The following is an 18,713-nucleotide window of genomic DNA, read 5'->3' on the forward strand; positions in this document are numbered from 1 at the left end:
ATAAACCTCATCAACCCTCTCTGCTACTTCACGCAAAAAAACGCAGGCAAGTTAGTTAAATAAGGTTTGCCCTTAACCCATGCTGGATTTACTTAATTAACCTGCATTTGTCCATGCGACTGTTAATTTCGTCCTGATTGTCGTTCCTAAAAGTTTCCCCAGCACCAAAGTGAACCTGACTGGCCTATAGTTGCTGGGCTTATCTTTATGCCCTTTGCAATTCTCCTGTCCTGTAGCAGCACCCCCAAATCTAAGGAAGACTGACAAATTATGGCCAGTGCCTCTGCAATTTTCACTGTCACTTCCCTCGGTATCCTCAGATGCATCTCATCCAGTCTTGGTGCTTTATCAACTTTAAGGACAGACAGCCTGTCCAATACCATGGCCTTATCAATTTCAAATCCTTCTAGTGTGTTAATTACCACCTTTCTCCGTGGCCTGAGTAGCATCTTCCTTGGTAAAGTCAGATGCAAAGTATTTATTTAACACCTCAGCCATGCCCCCTGCCTCCTTGTGTAAATGTCCTTTTTGGTCCCTAATAGACCCTACTCCTCCTTTCACCACCCTTTTGCTATTTATATGCATATAGAAGACTTGTGGTTTCCCTATACATTACCCAACAGTGTCTTCCCTTATTTCCTTTATCACTTCCACTCTGAACCTTCTATATTCAGCCTGATTCTCATTTGTGTTATCCACCTGACATCTGTCATAGCTCATTTCTTCTTAATCTCTATCTCCTTCATTATCCAGAGAGCTCTATGATTTGTTTGACCTATTTTTCCCCTTTGAGTGTAGTTGAGCTATCGCTTGCGCCCAGTACCATCCATTTCCATTGATTCTTTGGAGGGCCACTTTCACTGTCTCTAGTTCCACCCAGCCACTTCCTTTCTCGTCACACAGTTGCAGGCAAGTTGTGACATTTGGTGTTAGAATTGTTGAGAAAACACTTTTTTTGTGCTCCTGATATGCGCACCCGAATGTTGTGCCGGGATTGCGACAAAGAAGGAAAGAAAGGGAAGGAAATCCTGCACCCTGCATCCCGAAACCTCGTGGGCCATCCCATCCCACGTATCCAAAGATATGCGGGTCAATGATGCGGTACTGATAATGCATTAGAATGAGAAGTTGTCATCAGCTGCTCAATTCGAGGATGACGTCTCCTCGGGATCGCGAGTTTCTGCCATGGTCATATGACCATAAGATGTAGGAACAGAAATAGGCCATTCGGCCCATCGAATCTGCTCTGCCATTCAATGAGATCATGGCTGATCTGATAATCCTCAACTCCACTTTCCAACCTTTCCCCATGACCCTTGATTCCCTTACTGATAAAAAAATCTGTTTATCTCCACCTTGAATATATTTAACGACCCAGTTTCTACAGCCCCCTGCATTTCTAGACTCTCCCACAAGGGGAAACAACCTCTCAGCAACTACCCTGTGAAGCCCCTTAAGAATCTTATCTTTCAAGAAGGTCACCTCTCATTCTTCTAAACTCCAATGAGTACTACTCAACCTCTTGTGAGAAAATCTCTCCATACCTGGAATCAACCTAGTGAACCTTCTCTGGACTGCCTCTAATATCTTCCCTTAGATGATGGGACCAAAACTGTTCACACTATTCTAGGTGTAGTCTAAATTGTGCCTTGTATAGCTTTAGCAAGACTTTACTATTTTTATACTCCATTCCCATTGAAATAAAGGCCAACATTCCATTTGCCTTCCCCATTACCAGTTGAACTTGTATGTTAGCTTTTTTGGGATTCATGCACGAGGACCCCCAAATCCCTCTGTGCTGCAGCTTTCTGCAGTCTTTCTCCATTTAAATAATATTCAGCTCCTCTATTCTTCCTGCCAAAGTGCATAACCTCACATTTTTCCCAAATTATATTCCATCTGCCACTTTTTTGTCTACACATTTCACCTGTCTATATCCCTCTATAGAATCTTTGTGTCACCCTCACCACTTGCCTTCCCACCAATTTTTGTATCATCCGCAAATTTGGCAATAGTACATTCACTTCCTTCCTCTAAGTCATTAATATATATTATAAATAATTGTGGCCCCAGCACTGATCCCTCTGGTTCTCCACTAGTTACAGGTTGCTGTCCTGAAAATGCCCCCCTTATTCCAACTCTCTGTCTTCTATTAGTTGGCCAATCATCTATCCATACAACCCAACACCATAGGCTCTTATTTTATTAAGTAACCTTACGTGCAGTAACTTATCAAACACCTTTTGGAAATCCAAATATATTATATCTACTGGTTCCCTTTATCTATTCTGCTTATTACCTCCTCAAAGGATTCTGATAAATTTTTCAGGCATGATTTCCCCTTCATGAAGCCATGCTGACTCTGCTTGATTAGATTATGTAATTCTAAATGCTCTATTACATCCTTTATAATAAACACTGACGTTTTCCCAATGACAGATTAGACCATTGATTTGGTAGGCCATTTGGCCCATTGAGTTTGCCCTCTGGTCCTAGACTCTCCCACAAGGGGAAACAACCTCTCAGCATTTACCCCTTCAAACCCCCTATATGTTTCAATAAGGTCGCCTCTCATTCTTCTAAACTCCAATGAGTACAGGCCCAATAAGTACAGGCTCATAAGAAAATCCCTCCATCCCCAGGATCAACCTAGTGAACCTTCACTGGACTGCCTCCAATGCTAGAATATCTTTCCTTAACAAAATTGTTCATAGTATTCTAGGTGTGGTCTAACTAATGCCTTGTATTAATGTTCTAACTGGCCTATAGTTACCAGTTTTCTGTCTCTGTTTTTGGTCTTCATGGGACTGAACAGGCCAATTTAATGGTGCATCAACTGAGCGCTTCACCACTATCCCATGTATAACATGTTCTAATCTTGTTCCTGTTATTTTAGTTATCCACACAGGCCAGATTCGAGGAATATGATATAAAATGGCAAGGTTTGAAACTTACCAGGAGTACCAGCGGCTGGGGGCGGACGATTACGAGGAAGATTCCCCACCAGGTGAAGACCTGTTGGTACATGTTCCAGAGGGACTGAAAGGTACAGAGCGTAATCCAGACTTCCATTTCTACCTGACTCACCCTCTCCCTGCTAATTAGTGTAATTAATTTGGTCACTATGGCTCTTATTGCCTCCTGTTAATAGCGCTTCAGCTACTTAAACCATCTGCTGCTTTGCACTTAAGCATTTGACAGATCATTTTATTTCTTCTATGAAACACACACACACATATGTCTGTGTTTGTGAGTGTCTCTCTGTCTGTTGTGTGTATAATCCACGTGCCAGAGTGTTACCTTGTCTATTTGTGCGTCTGTGTGCATGGGAACAGGAGGAGGCCATTCAGCCCTTGAGCCTGTTCCACCATTCAATCAGATCCTGGCTGATCTGCGACCTGACTCCATATTGCCTTTGCCCCCTTTCCCTTAATACTTTTGGATAACAAAAATCTACCAATCTCAGATTTAAAATTTACGACAATCCAGCCTCAGTTGTTGTTTGGCAAAATATTTTCAAACTTCCCCACCGTTTGTGTGTGGAACTATTTCCTAATTTCACTGGTGACAGTCTAAAATTGTAGCCAGACCTATGCCCCCTAGAACTAGAACTAGACACCCAACTAATGGAAGTGGTTTCTATTCTATGTCATGTGGAAAGACGTGAACTAGTCAGGGATGGTCAGCATGGATTTGTTAAAGGAAGGTCTTGCCTCACAAGTTTGATTGAATTCTTTGAGGAAGTGACAAGAAGGGTTGATGAAGGTAGTGCAGTGGATGTTGTGTACATGGATTTGAGCAAGGCATTTGACAAGGTCCCACATGGCGGATTGGTCAGGAAAGTAAAAGCCCATGGGATTCAGGGTAATGTGGCAAACTGGATAAAAGGTTGGCTTTGTAACAGAAAACAAAGGGTAAAGGTCGATGGATGCCCTTGTGAATGGAAAGTTGTCTCAAGTGGTGTTCCACAGGGCTCGGTGTTGGGACCCTTGCTGTTTGTGTTATATATTAACGATTTGGACGTGAACGTGGGGGGCACGATTGGAAAATTTGCAGATGACACAAAGATTGGCCGAGTAGTGGATAGTGTAGAGGATAGCCATAATCTCCACAATGATATAAGTGGGTTGGTGGAGTGGGCGGTAAAGTGGCAGATGGATCTTAACATAGAGAAGTGTGAGGTCATACATTTAGGGAGGTCAAACAGTTACAGGGATTACAAAATAAATGGGAATATACTAAGAGGGGTAGATGAAGTGGGAGATCTTGGTGTACAAGTACACAGGTCCCTGAAGGCAGCAGTTCAAGTAGACAAGATTGTAAAGAAGGCATATGGAATGCTCTCCTTCATTGGCAGAGATACAGAATATAAAAGTAAGGATATAATGTCGGAATTGTATAAAACACTGGTGAGGCCACAACTGGAGTATTGTGTGCAGTTCTGGTCACCACATTACAGGAAGGATGTAATAGCTCTGGAGACAGTGCAGAGGAGGGTTACAAGAATGTTGCCAGGGTTAGAAAAGTGTAGCTACGAGGGGAGATTGGATAGGTTGGGGTTATTTTGCTTAGAACAAAGAAGGCTGAGAGGGGACTTGATTGAGGTGTACAAAATTATGAGGGGAATAGATAGAGTGGACAGGATAAAATTGTTTCCCTTGGTGGAGAATTCTAGAACCAGGGGATATAGATTCAAGATAAGTGGCAGAAGGTGTAGGGGGGACAGGAAGAACTTTTTTACGCAGAGGATAGTGGGTGTCTGAAATTCGCTGTCTAAGTTGGTGGTAGAGGCGAAACTCTAAACTCTTTTAAAAAGTACCTGAATCTGCATCTTAAGTGCTGTAAGCTGCAGGGCTATGGGCCGGGTGCAGGAAGGTGTGATTAGAAAGGGCACCTGGGTGTCCTCAGGCTGGCATGGACAAGATGGGCCGAAGGGCCTCCTTCTGTGCTGTAACTTTTCTATTGTTCTATTTACCTCCATCTGTTCCCTTTAATGTCTCAAAAATTTCAATCAAATCACCCCTTAACCTTCTAAATTCCAGGGAATACCACCCTAGTTTGTATAATTTCTCCTCATAGCTTAACCTTTGGAGGCCCTCCAAGGCCAATGTATCGTTCCTGTGCACTACTTTAGTCACCCCTTCAAAAAATTCAATCAGGTTCATTAGGAATGACCTACATTTTACAAATCCATGCTGGCTCTCTCCGATTAGCTGAAAATTTCCAAATTCCCTCTCCCAGTCCTTAATTTTGACTACTTATTTCCTGACAACGGATGTTACACTAATTAGTCTATAATTTCCTAGATTTCCCCCGCTCAACTTGCTTAATTTTTTTCCTATTCATTCATGGGATATGGGTGTTGCTGGCAAGGTCAGCATTTATTGCCCATCCCTAATTGACCTTAAGGAGGTTGTGAGCCATGTGACATGGGTGACGTTGAGGAAGAAGATCAGCCATGATCTTATTGAATGGAAGCTCGATGAGCCGATAGGCCTATTCTGTTTCTATTTCTTATGTTCTTATGTCTTGGGAGTGCTGATCATCCCAAAATGTTTAAAACAAATTAAACAAAATGTTTAAAACAAATGTTTTAATGTATGAACATGCAAACATATGAAATAGGAGCAGAAGTAGGCCATTCAGCATCACTCACCATCCTGACTTGGAAATAAATCGTCGTTCCTTCGCTGTTGCTGGGTCAAAATCCTGAAACTCCCTCCTAACAGCACTGTGGGTGTACATACACCACGTGGACTGCAGCGGTTCAAGAAGGCAGCTCCCCACCACCTTCTCAAGGGCAACTAGGGATGGGCAATAAATGCTGGTCTAGTCAGCGAAGCCCACATCCTGTGAATGAATTTTAAAAAAAGCCCCTTGAGCCTGCTCCGCCATTCAATAAGATCATGACTGATCTGCTTGTGTTTCAAATTCCACATTCCCATCTACCTCTGGCAACCTTTTGATTTCCTTGCCTAACGAGAATCTATCTACCTCCACCTTAAAAATATTCCATTGTTACGACCGGAAAGGGAGGAGTGCTTGCATTGTCAAGTCCCACTACTCTGCAGGCTGCACCAAAGATATTTCAGAGGGATGTAGGGGCTGGAGGAAATCACTGAGGTAGGGAGGGGTGAGGCCATGGGGAGATTTGAAAACAAGGATGAGAATTTTAAAATTGAATTGTTGCCAATCCCTGATCCAGTATAGCTCGGTGAGCACAGAAGTGCTGGGTGAGTGAGGCTTGGTGCAAACTAGGAACGGGCAGTAAAGTTTTGAATTAGCTCATATTTGTTGAGCGTGGAAGCTTTAAGGCCAGCCAGGAGAGCACTGGAATAGTCAAGTCTAGAGGTAACAAAGACATGGGTGAGGGTTTCAACAGCAGATGAGCTGAAGTAGGGGCAGACACTGGTGATGTTATGGAGGTTAAGTGCAGTGCCAGTTGAATGCAGGACTGGCTAATTTCATTTTTGTTCTTTTACAGATTCGTGGCACCATATTAAGAACCTAGATAATTTCTTCACAAGAATATCCTTTTTGAACAAAGTGCATCGGCTTCTTCTCACTGTGGTTGTGAAATGAGTGCTGTCCCGTAGGAAATGCAGTGATCGCTCTGGGAAGGAGCTAAGCACATGGAGGGAGGGGGCAGCGATGGTGCAGGAGGGAGGGGGCAGCGATGGTGCAGGAGGGAGGGGGCAGCGATGGTGCAGGAGGGAGGGGGCAGCGATGCTGGTGTTGTATTATTGGTCAGACATAGCATTTTCAGCACACAAACATCCAACAGGTTCATGCATCATGTGAGCTCCTTCCAACTCCCTTGGTCAAACTCCATCAACATATTTAGGTAAAAGGTTAAATCCTATAGTTTTGGGCACCAGGAGGTCTAACTCTCTTCTCAAATGTCAGTAATTCATGTACAATTGGTTTGAACTGTAGTAACTTGCATGGTAGCCATTTTGTGCACAGCAAGATTACACAATGAACAGCAAGGTGAAAGACTGGTTAAGCTGTCTTAAGTAGCACCGCCTCAGTACGTCACTCTAGTCTCATCTCAGGGTTAATGCCAACTCTGGATTTGGAAGCACCTGGCATGGGATTGCTGCCACACTTGTCCTTTTGCCTACTGAGGCTGTGCTTATCAGCGTTGTCTGACCTATCTGACCTGTCACAAACAGGAGGCTGGGACTGCCAGTCTGGGTTGGAATTCAACTCAGTTCACAGAGTTGAAAGGGCAGTCAGAATCCAGCGTGATTCCATCCACTTTGTTGTTTCATCGATTTGTTTTGGATTAGTTTCACAAGAAGATAAAGACCAAGGTCCATTTTGTTCCTCTTCTTTCATCCTGTTATAATGATAATGGAGTTGTTGATTAATCACATCAATTAACCACAAATCAGTTAGGTAACAGAACCTGACATGAGGGGATGTGAAGAGCTTTGGCCCAAAGTCACATGTTTCCCCCAAGCTGCTGCACTTATTTTTTAAAATTCATTCTCAGGGTCTGGACATTGCTGGCAAGGCCAGTATTATTGCACGTCCTTAATTCCTAAAACCATTTCAGAAGACAGCTAAGAGCTGACTGCATCGCTGTTTGCCTGGAGTCAGATATAAGCCAAACTGAGTAAGATTGGTAGATTTTCTTCCCTGACCGACCTTAGTGAATCAGATGGGTTTTTGCAACAACCTGGTAGTTTCATAGACACCATTGCCAATACCAGCTCTCAGATTTCAGATCTTTTTGTTTAGTTAACTGAATTCAAAATCTTCAGAAACCATTGTGGGATTTGAACTCATGTCTCTGGATCACTAGGCCAGGGTCAGTAACATAATCACTTTGCCACCGTACTCCTTTTACACAAGTCAGGAGTGTGATGGAATACTCCCCACTTGCCTGGATGCGTACAGCTCCCACAACACTCAAGAAACTCCACACCATCCAGGACAAAGCAGACAGCTTGATTGGCACCCCATCCATTTGATTTATCTGCAAAAGATTTGACAAATATTTACACAAGACCCATAAGCGAGTCATGTGTTGGCAGGTGATATGCACTCATTCTAAGTCTGTTATGCTTTCTGAGCAAAACCCCAAAGATATCTCAGCCTGTGGTAGGTCTGGGAGGGTCATCAGGGGCCAGGCCTGTGTGTTAGGCGTCGGGAAGGTTTACCCATTCGCTCTCAATGTGGTGGGGGGGATTGAGGGGTCAGGCCTGTGTATTGCGCAGACTACAGAAAATGCTGGAAATACTCAGCAATCAGGCAAGCATCTATAGAGAGCGAAACGGAGTTAATGTTCCAGATCAATTATCTTTCAAGAACTGGGTAAAAATAGAAATGTTTTAAGAAAGTGAAATGAGGGAAGATGGAAAAAGAACAAAAGCAAAGTTCTGTGATAGGGTGCAAGACAGGAGAGATTGAATGACTGAAAAGTTGGTGGAGCAGGGCCAAAGGGAGTGTTTAAGGGGCAAGTCAAGAGAAACAAGATGTGTCCAGAGGAGGTGTGAATGGCAAAGTGATGAATAGCTGCTGTCTGAAAGAGGAAAAACAGGAGAATAACGAGAATAAGACTGAAACCTGCAAAGTAAGAGGAAACAAAATGGAGACAGCGATAACGGTCTGAAGTTGTTGAACTTGATGTTGAGTCTGAAAGACTGCAAAGCACCTAATCGGAAGTTGCATTGAGCTTCATTTGAACACTGCGCTAGGCTGAGGACAGATAGGTTTGTGTGAGTGCAAGATGCAGGATTAAAAATACAGGTGATTGGGAAATCAGGAACATGCTTACAGACTCAACTGACGTGTTCCACAAAGTGATCACCCAATCTGCATTGGGGAAACACCAGCGTAGAGCACACCGCATTGGGAGCAATAAATACAGTGCACTAAATTGAAAGAAATACAAGCAAATTGTTGTTTCATCTGGAAGGAATGTTTGGGACTTTGGACAATGAGGAGAGAGGAGGTAAAAGAGCAGGTAATGCATCTTCTCTGCTTGCATGGGAAGGGCGAGGTATTGGGAATGATTGGGTAATACAGAGGGGGAAGGACAGACATGTGGCACCGTACTAGTAAATCTCTGCACTTTCTCCAGAGCCTTACCATCCTTCCCAAAGTGCGGTGTTCACAATTGGACCAAATACTTCAGTTGGATCTTAACCAAATGACTCAAGTTCTCTGAAACTTTAGGATTAAGATTGCAATATTTAATTTGGCTTACTGAATTGATTAAAATGACCATTGCTTTAAGATCAGACTTAGTTCTACAGTCCAATTGCCACTGCTACTAAATTGACTCTGCTTAACAGGCAAAGCTTAAAGGTTAATATTACCACAGTATGGACAGAAATCAATAATCAATCTTTCGACACAATTCTGATAAAGCCTTTACTTACAGTCTTTACATTAGTTCGACTTCTGATGATACACATTCATTTTATATGATGGAACATTTCAGGTTAACAGTGGGTTGTTCTACCAGCTGTGCCTTGGTCAATTGAATTGAGTGTTGCTGAAAAAAGAGACATCCTGTTGAAGCTTTTCATCCAGCATTCATTAGGACAGATGCAAGAATGCCAAATTGCAAAGGGAGCAACAAGTTTTTTATTCTTTTATGGGAGGTGGGCATCTCTGGCAAACCGAGCATTTGTTGCCCATCCCTAATTGCTCTTGCACTGAGTGGCTTGTGAGGCCATTTCAGAGGGCAGTTAAGAGTCAACCACATTGCTGTGGGTCTGGAGTCACGTGTAGGCCAGACCAGGTAAGAATGGCAGATTTCCTTCTCGTAAGGAAATTGGTGAACAAGATGGGCTTTAGTTTGTTTCATGGTCACCATTACTGAAACTAGCTTTTTATTCTAGATTTATTAAGTGAGTTTAAATTCCACCAGCTGCCATAGTGGGATTCGAACCCAGGTCCCCTGACCATTAGCTGGGTTCTCTGGATTTACCAGTCCAGTAGCATCACCGCAATGCCACCATCTCACTATCATGAGCAAAGGGTACTGATTCCCAGAATTGCAGTGCAGAAGAGGCTCTTCGGCCCATTGAGCCTGTACCAACATGTGAGAAACATCTGACCTACATACCTAATCCCATTTACCAGCACTTGGCCCATAGCCTTGAATGTTATGATGTGCCAAGTGCTCATCCAGGTACTTTTTAAAGGATGTGAGGCAACCCACCTCCACCACCTCCCAGGCAGCGCATTCCAGACCGTCACCACCCTCTGGGTAAAAAAGTTTTTCCTCACATCCCCCCCTAAACCTCCTGCCCCTCACCTTGAACTTGTGTCCCCTTGTGACTGACCCTTAAAGCTGTTCCCTGTCCACCCTGTCCATGCCCCTCATAATCTTGTACACCTCGATCAGGTCGCCCCTCAGTCTTCTCTGCTCCAACGAAAACAACTCAAGTTTATCCAACCTCTCTTCATAACTTAAATATTTCATCCCAGGCAACATCCTGGTGAATCTCCTCTGCACCCCCTCCAGTGCAATCACATCCTTCCTATAATGTGGCGACCAGAACTGCACACAGTACTCCAGCTGTGGCCTCACCAAGGTTCTATACAACTCCAACATGACCTCCCTACTTTTGTAATCTATGCCTCGATTGATCAAGGCAAGTGTCCCATATGCCTTTTTCACCACCCCACTAACACGCCCCTCTGCCTTCAGAGATCTATGGACACACATGCCAAGGTTCCTTCGTCCCTCAGAACTTGGTTGGCAAGTTGCCTCTGGTTGAAGTATTACCATCAAAAATGCTCCTGGGAACTATTATCCCCCATGCCTTTGTTCAATTCAAAAAGGTGCAATCCCTGGACATGTTTCTTTTGCCTGCAAGGACATGCCCCTGTGCATAGAGATATGTAATCTCTAGCAATTGTAAGTCAGCCACATTGCGAGCCTGACTGATGATCTAAAATTGGTTGTTAGTGTAATTCTTAATACACTCGAGATTGTTTTGTAAGTGCTGCCCGATTGCGGAATCGCATTTAACATTGGACATCATGTTCTGAGGTTTGCAGTCACAGGTTGGTTGAGTACAGTCACTATCTATAGCAGACAGCCGAAGGGATTTGCTGTTTGATACAATCCACCAGTTGTTGGAACATACGGCCCACATACCTGACATCGTACCAGCATTGAAATTCATATACCACATTTCTCATTTGTGCGGTGGGCAGAACATCTTTGTGAATTGACGGCAACGTTCTGTTAGTGGAAAACATCACTCGTGTTGCTACAACATAGTAGCAATGTGAAGCTACTAGCTTCACCTGTTATTATTTGAGACACCTGACCCTTCGGGGTTGATTTGAGGTAGACTGGGCACTTTTCAGATCTGACAGTAGCAGCCATAGGCCCATTCGTCAGTGTGCACGATACACATATTCCCACAACATAGATGATGCGTTTGTTATATTTGAATCTGCAGCTGCATATAAGAATTTCCTTACACATCTTAACACACACCATCCTGCATTCACCTTCAACTTTGAGATGGAGCAGTCTGACGAGCCCTTCCTCAATGCGCTCATTGAGAAATTCGCTAATGGGTTACTAACTACTGTCTACCACAAGCCTACCTTCACTGGTCAGTATCCAAGTGGGGATTCCTATAGCTCTGTACACTAAAAAATTGCACTCATCAGCAATCTTGTAAATAGGGCCCAAGCCATTTGCTCACTGTGCAAGCTGAACTAGGGCACATCAAAGTTATCCTGAAGGATAGTGGCAACTCTGATCAGATTATTGCTCGCTGTGTATTACAAACTGAAGAATGAGCCAAAGGCTGTTACTGTCGGATCTGAAAAGTGTCCAGTCTACCTTGAATTACCCTGGAGGGGTAAGGTACCTCAAATTTGAGTAGGTGCAACCCGGCAGTTTTGTGCTGCTACTGTTCAATAGCAACACAAGTGGTACTTTCCATTAACAGGATGCTGCTATCAAGCCAAAGAGATTTCTGCTTACTGCACAAATGAGTAATGTAGAATATGAAATTTAGCACTGGTGCGATGGCAGGTACGTCGGCTGTATATCCCAGTGACTGGTGGATTATTTTAAACAGCACATCCCTTTGCTATTTGCAATAGGCAGAGTACCTGTGCTTGCAAAACTCAGAACGTAATGGCTAATGTTAGATGTGATTCTGCGATTGGACAGCTCTTGCTGAACAATCCCTCGTGTGCTAAGCATTGCTCTAACAACCAGTTTAAGATTATCAATCAGGCTCGTAATTTGGCTCACTTATGCTTGCTGGAAGCTACACTGTCACCTTCCCTCTGCAGGTAAAAGGAACGTTTCCAGGCATTGAACCTTTTTTGAATTAAACAAAAGCATAGGGACAATAATTCTAATGTGCATTCTCCATAGCAATGCCTCGACCATTCAGAATCAACTTGCCAACCAATCAGCATCCTTTTCTCATGCAGTATAAATTGCTGCCCCCTTTGAAATTTGGCATTCTTGCATTTGTCCTGATGAGTACAGGATGAAACGTTTCAAAAGCATGTTTCATTTTTCAGTAATACTCATGTTCTGTACTACCAAGTGATTTTTGTATAATTTCCCTTTTTGGCTTTATATCAAGTTGACATATTTCAGAGTGGATTAAATATTGTTGTGATAAATTATAGATTTAGTTTTGACATCACTGTTGAATGCTCTCCAGTCCGACACCAACATGGTTGACTCTTAACTCCCCCCATGGAGAGGGCCTGGAAAGTCACTCAGTCAAAGGTCCCTCTTGAGTTGTGCAAGTGCACGGGGTGGTGCAACAATTTGGAAATGTTCCGCGCATGGAACAAACCAGCTGAGCTCAATCAGCAGCCCCTTTAAGATGTGTGCATTTGTGATTTAAAAGGACTGCACAGGGCAAGAAAGGGAAATTTGGGAATATTGCACTCCATTGTATCAAACTGCTTGAAAGAAAAACTGGATGGGAAGCCCTGCTGCACCTTGGGCATCATATGAAGACACACACCCCACCCTCCCTTGTCAACCCTGCAAAATCCTCCTCGGTAATATCTAAGGAGCTGCCCCAGAGACTAACCTCACAAGAGTCTGACGTGATCGTACTCAGAGAATCAGACTTTTCAGCCAACATTTCTGACTTCTTCATTTTTTTCGCCAACACCCAGGAGGGAGTGGCCTTGGCGGCCCTCAGTAATCTCCCTGTCACAGATGTGTCTGTCCATGATCGTGTGATAGGAATGCACACTGCACAATTCTTGAGACAAATGCTCTATCGTGTCATGGAACTCAACTGGGACAGCCACAGAAATGCCATGGCTCAAGAGCAGATCAGAAGCTGAGTTCCCAAAACCTATCTTGTCAGTTACAAAGCACAAAGTCAGTGGTGTGATGGAATACTCACCACTTGTTTGGTTGAATCCAGGTTAAAAGAATTAATCAGATTAAATCTCAACATCATCCAGAACACGACAGCCCGTTTGATCGGCACCACACCCACCACCTTAAACATTCACTTCCTCCACCACTGGTGCGCAGTTGCAGCAATGTGTACCATCTACAAGGTGCATTGCAGTAACTCACTGAGGCTCCTTTGACAGCACCTTCCAAACCAGTGACCCCTCTCGTCTGCAGCAGATGCATGAGAATGCCACCACCTGCAAATTCCCTTCCAAGTCATACAGCATGCTTACTTGGGAATATAGCAACATTACTTCACTGTCGCCAGGTTAAAATACTCCCTGACAGCACCGTGGGAGTACCTATACCACATGCAATGCTGCAGTTAAAGGCAGCGGCTCATCACCACCTCAGAGCAAATAAGAATGTGCAATAAATGCCAGCCCAGCTAGGGATGCCCACATCTCAAAAATGAATATTTTAAAATCTACTGTGGTATATGATGGTAGGGTAAGGGTCTGCACAGGATAGGGGCCTGTGCAGTGGGGTATCTGCAGACCTACTGTCATAACACTAAGGTGACCCTTAACTTATTATCCACATCTACCACTTCCACCAGAAGAATGGCTTTGCCTGCATGATGCTCTCTGAATTCTTCGAGTTGGTGTAAGTATAATCTTCATGTTGAGACTCTTACCTTCCTAGACAAATATTGAGAGTAAGGTGTGTGGACAGTTGGATACAGAGTAAAGCTCACTCTACACCAATGTTCTTCATTGCAAGACCCGTGAGCCACCGGCGGCTCCCATCAACACCAAGTGTGCACCCTGACCGATGGTGTGTTGCTGCCAGAGCAGAGCTCCGGCAGCTAACCAAAAACAGTGAAGATCACTACTCTACACTGTCCCATCAAACACGCTCAGGACAGGTACAGCAGGGGTCAGATACAGTACAGAGTGAAGCTCTTGCTCAGAAATATGAATTAAAACACTCAAATAAACACATGGAGTACAAAGAATAAACTGAAGGTGTAAATTCAACTGAGAGAGTATGACATGGTCACCATTACCGAGCAATGGCTTCAAGATGGTCAGGACCAGGAAAAGAAAATAGAGACTTTCATTTATATCACCTTTACAACCTCAAGATATCACAAAAGGCCTTACAGCCAATTAAATATTTTCTGAGATTCAGTCACCATTATAACATAAACCCGGCAGACAATTTGTACACATCAAACTCCCACAAACAGTAATGTGATAATGACCAAATTGTTATCTTTTTGTGATTTTGATTGAGGGATAAATATTGACCAGGACACTGGGGATATATCTTTTATGTCCACCTGAGAGAGCAGGAGAGACTTTGTTTTATTGTTTTGTCTGAAATTCAACACCTGTAACCTGTTGAATTCTCTCAGTACCAAATTGGAATGTCACCTTAGCTTTTATGCTCAAGTCTCTGGAATGGACTTGAACTCACAACCTTGTAACTCCGACGAGTGTGCTACGATCTGAGCTACAGCTGACTATTTGGAAGTGAATATACCCAGTTATATGATCTACAGGAAGGCAAACGAATCTAGAAGAGGGGGAGAAGGAGGCTTTGTGATTAAGGATGAAAACGCTTCAATAATGGAATTTATGATGAGCCAAGTAGGCAGTGAAGGTTTTGTGGGTAGAATTAAGAAATAGAAAAGAATTTAACACTGAGTGGAAGTTTTGTATGAGCTCCCTCTATAATCTAACCCATATCTTAACAAGAGTCACTGCTTTCAAGAGAGGCTGGAAGAGAATTAGAATCCAGCGTTGAGAATGTTGGAGACAGTGTTGTTTTGCCTGATTCTCATGTCAAGCTCTCTCCTCCTGTATTTCAGGCAGTTCTTATTTGTTGTCCTATTCACAACTTTCCTATTCAACTGCGTGGAATATGACGTACTGTTTGCAAATAAGTTCATAAATCACACAGGCTCCAGCCACCCAGAGAGGAATAAAGTCACTCTGCCAGATGCAATTCTACCCACTGAGGAATGCACTGCAAGGTAAGAGCCCATCCTGGGTAAAAGGGTGGACGATTGAGAAAGGAGGTGAACCAAACTGATACGTAAACCCATCAAACTGTTAATATATTGGTTCATAGCCTGTTGTCAAAGTAATGGTGAGGCTAACTTCACTTGCTGTTATTTATATGCAAGTACCATAGCCTTTTCAGGTGATAAATGCACAATTGAATGTGGAAATTAAGAGACTATGTGGGAGATGTGCGCTTTGTTGTTAGTGTCACAATAACAGCATCTCGGCCATGGTTCCCATTGAAATGCATTGAGCAACAGGAGCTACTTGCATTGTGGATATGAAGAAACTGACCACAAAATTACAGTGCTACGATTATTCGAACCTTTTTAACAATGTTATAGTATTGTCAAACTCTGAAAGTTAACTATTCCTTTTAATTGTCGTTGGGGATTGTTTAAAAATTAAAATTTCTGTTTTATCTCTCTTAATACAACCTTTCATTCCTCTACGACATGAAGAAAAGCTTTTTTTACTCAGCGAGTGTCACAGGATTCAGTGCTGGGCCCTCAATTATTTACAATATATAAGACCAGGAGCAGAAATTAGGCCATTCGATCTATCAAGTCCACTCCGCCACTCAATCATGGCTGATAAGTTTCTCAACCCCATTCTCCCCATAACCTTTGATCCCCCTACCAATCAAGAACCTATCTATCTCGGTCTTAAATACACTCAATGACCTGGCCTCCACAGTCTTCTGTGGCAATGAGTTCCATAGATTCACCACTCTCTGGCTAAAGAAGTTTCTCCTCATCTCTGTTCTAAAAGGTCTTCCCTTTACTCTGAGGCTGTGCCCTCGGGTCCTAGTCTCTCCTACTAATGGAAACATCTTCCCCACGTCCACTCTATCCAGGCCTTTCAATATTCTGTAAGTTGCAATCAGATCCCCCCTCATCCTTCTAAACTCCATCGAGTATAGACCCAGAGTCCTCAAACGTTCCTCATATGTTAAGCCTTTCATTCCTGGGATTATTCTTGTGAACCTCCTCTGGACCCTCTCCAGGGCCAGCACATCCTTCCTGAGGTACGGGGCCCAAAATTGCTCACAATATTCTAAATGTGGTCTGACCAGAGCCTTATAAAGCCTCAGCAGCACATCCCTGCTTTTATATTCTAGTCCTCTCAAAATAAATGCCAACGTTGCATTTGCCTTCCTAACTACTGACTCAACCTGCAAGTTAACCTTAAGAGAATCCTGGACCAGGACTCCCAAGTCCCTTTGCACTCCAGATTTCTGAATTCTCTCCCCATTTCGAAAATAGTCTATGCCTCTATTCTTCCTACCAAAGTGCATGATCTCACACTTCCTCACGTTGTATTCCATCTGCCGCTTCTTTGCCCATTCTCCTCACCTGTCCAAATCCTTCTGCAGCCTCCCCGCCTCCTTAATACTACCTGTCTCTCCACCTATCTTTGTATCATCTGCAAACTTAGCCAGAATACCCTCAGTTCTTTCATCTAGATCATTAATGTATAAAGTGAAAAGTTGTGGTCCCAATACTGACCCCTGCGGAACTCCACTAGTCACCGGACGCCATCTTGAGAAGGACCCCCTTATCTCCACTCTCTGCCTCCTGCCAGACAGCCAATCTTCTATCCATGCTAGTACCTTGCCTCTGACACCATGGGCTCTTATCTTACTGAGCAGCCTCCTGTGCGGCACCTTGTCAAAGGCCTTCTGGAAGTCCAAGTAGATAACGTCCATTGGCTCTCCTTTGTCTAACCTACTCATTACCTCCTCAAACAATTCTAACAGATTTGTCAGGCATGACCTCCCCTTGATGAAACCATGCTGACTTTGCCCGATTTTACCATGCACTTCCAAGTATTCTGAAATCTCATCCTTAATAATGGACTCTAAAATCTTACCAACGACCGAGGTCAGGCTAATCGGCCTGTAATTTCCCGTCTTTTGCCTCACTCCCTTCTTAAACAGGGGGGTAACATTAGCGATTTTCCGGTCCTCTGAGATCCTCCCTGACTCCAGTGATTCCTGAAAGATCACCACTAACGCCACCACTATCTCTTCAGCTATCTCCTTCAGAACTCTGAGGTGTAATCCATCTGGTCCATATGTTAATGACTTGGATGAGGGAAGTGTATTTACTATCGCCAAGTTTGTGGATGACACAAAAATAGGCGGGAAGGCAAGTGGTGAGGGCGACACAAAGAATCTAGAGGGATATGGACAGGTGAAGTGAGTGGGCAAAAAAGTGTCAGATGGAATATAATTTGGGAAAGTGTGAAGTTATGCACTTTGGCAGAAGAATAGAGGAGCTGAATATTATTTAAATGCAGAAAGACTGAAAAAAGCTGCAGCGCAGAGGGATTTGGGAGTCCAAAAAGCTAGCATACAAGTTCAGCAGGTAATAAGGAAAGCAAATGGAATGCTGGCCTTTACTTCAAAGGGAATGGAGTATAAAAATAAGGAAGTCTTGCGAAAACTATACAAGGCACTAGTTTGACCACATCTAGAATAATATGAACAATTTTGATCCCCTTACCCAAGGAAAGATATACTGGCATTGGAGGCAGTCCAGAGAAGATTCACCAGGTTGATCCCGGGTGTGAAGGGGTTTTCTTATGAGGAGAGGTTGAGTAGGTTGGGCTTGTTCTCATTGGAGTTTAGAAGAATGAGAGGTGACCTTATTGAAAGATATAAAATTCTTAGAAGGTTTGACAGGGTAGATGCTGAGAGGTTGTTTCCCCTTGTGGGAGAGTCTAGGACCAGAGGTCATAATCTCAGAGTAAAGGGTCACCCATTTAAAACAGAGATGAGGAGGAATTTCTTCTCTGAGGATATTGAACCTGCAGAATTCTTTACCACAGAGGGCTGTAGAGGCTGGGTCGCTAAGTATATTCAAGGTTGAGACAGACAGATTTTTAATCAGTAAGAGAATCCAGGGTTCTGGGGAAAAGGCAGGAAAGTGGAGTTGAAGATTTTTTAAAATTATTCGTTCATGGTTGTCACTGGCCACGCCAGCATTTATTGCCCATCCCTAATTGATCTTGTTCAGAGGGCATTTAAGAGTCAACCACGTTGCTGTGCATCTGGAGTCACATGTAGGCCAGACCAGCTAAGGACAGCAGATTTCCTTCCCCAAAGGACATTAGCGAACCGGATAGGTTTTTTATGACAGTCGTCAATGGCTTCATGGTCATCATCATACTATTAATTCCAGATTTCTTTTTATGGAATTCAAATTCCACCATCTGCCATGGCGGGATCCAAACCCGGGCCCCCAGAGTATTACCCTGGGTCTCTG

The 18,713-nt window shown here is 43.5% G+C and overlaps 1 protein-coding gene across 4 annotated transcripts in view; it reads left to right on the forward strand.

Moving 5' to 3' along the window:
- Positions 1–18,713, forward strand: part of atg9b (autophagy related 9B) — a 91,591-nt gene that overhangs the window by 22,709 nt on the left and 50,169 nt on the right. For all 4 annotated transcript variants that reach the window (XM_041189779.1, XM_041189775.1, XM_041189777.1 and 1 more), the window contains exons 2-5: positions 2,897–3,046; positions 6,485–6,528; positions 13,974–14,038; positions 15,249–15,413. In XM_041189779.1, coding sequence (XP_041045713.1) covers positions 2,935–3,046; positions 6,485–6,528; positions 13,974–14,038; positions 15,249–15,413 — 386 coding nt within the window. In that variant the 5' untranslated portion in view covers positions 2,897–2,934. The remainder of the gene's footprint in view (positions 1–2,896; positions 3,047–6,484; positions 6,529–13,973; positions 14,039–15,248; positions 15,414–18,713) is intronic.

This window comes from Carcharodon carcharias, chromosome 6 (genome assembly GCF_017639515.1).
Source record: "Carcharodon carcharias isolate sCarCar2 chromosome 6, sCarCar2.pri, whole genome shotgun sequence".
NCBI lineage: Eukaryota > Metazoa > Chordata > Chondrichthyes > Lamniformes > Lamnidae > Carcharodon > Carcharodon carcharias.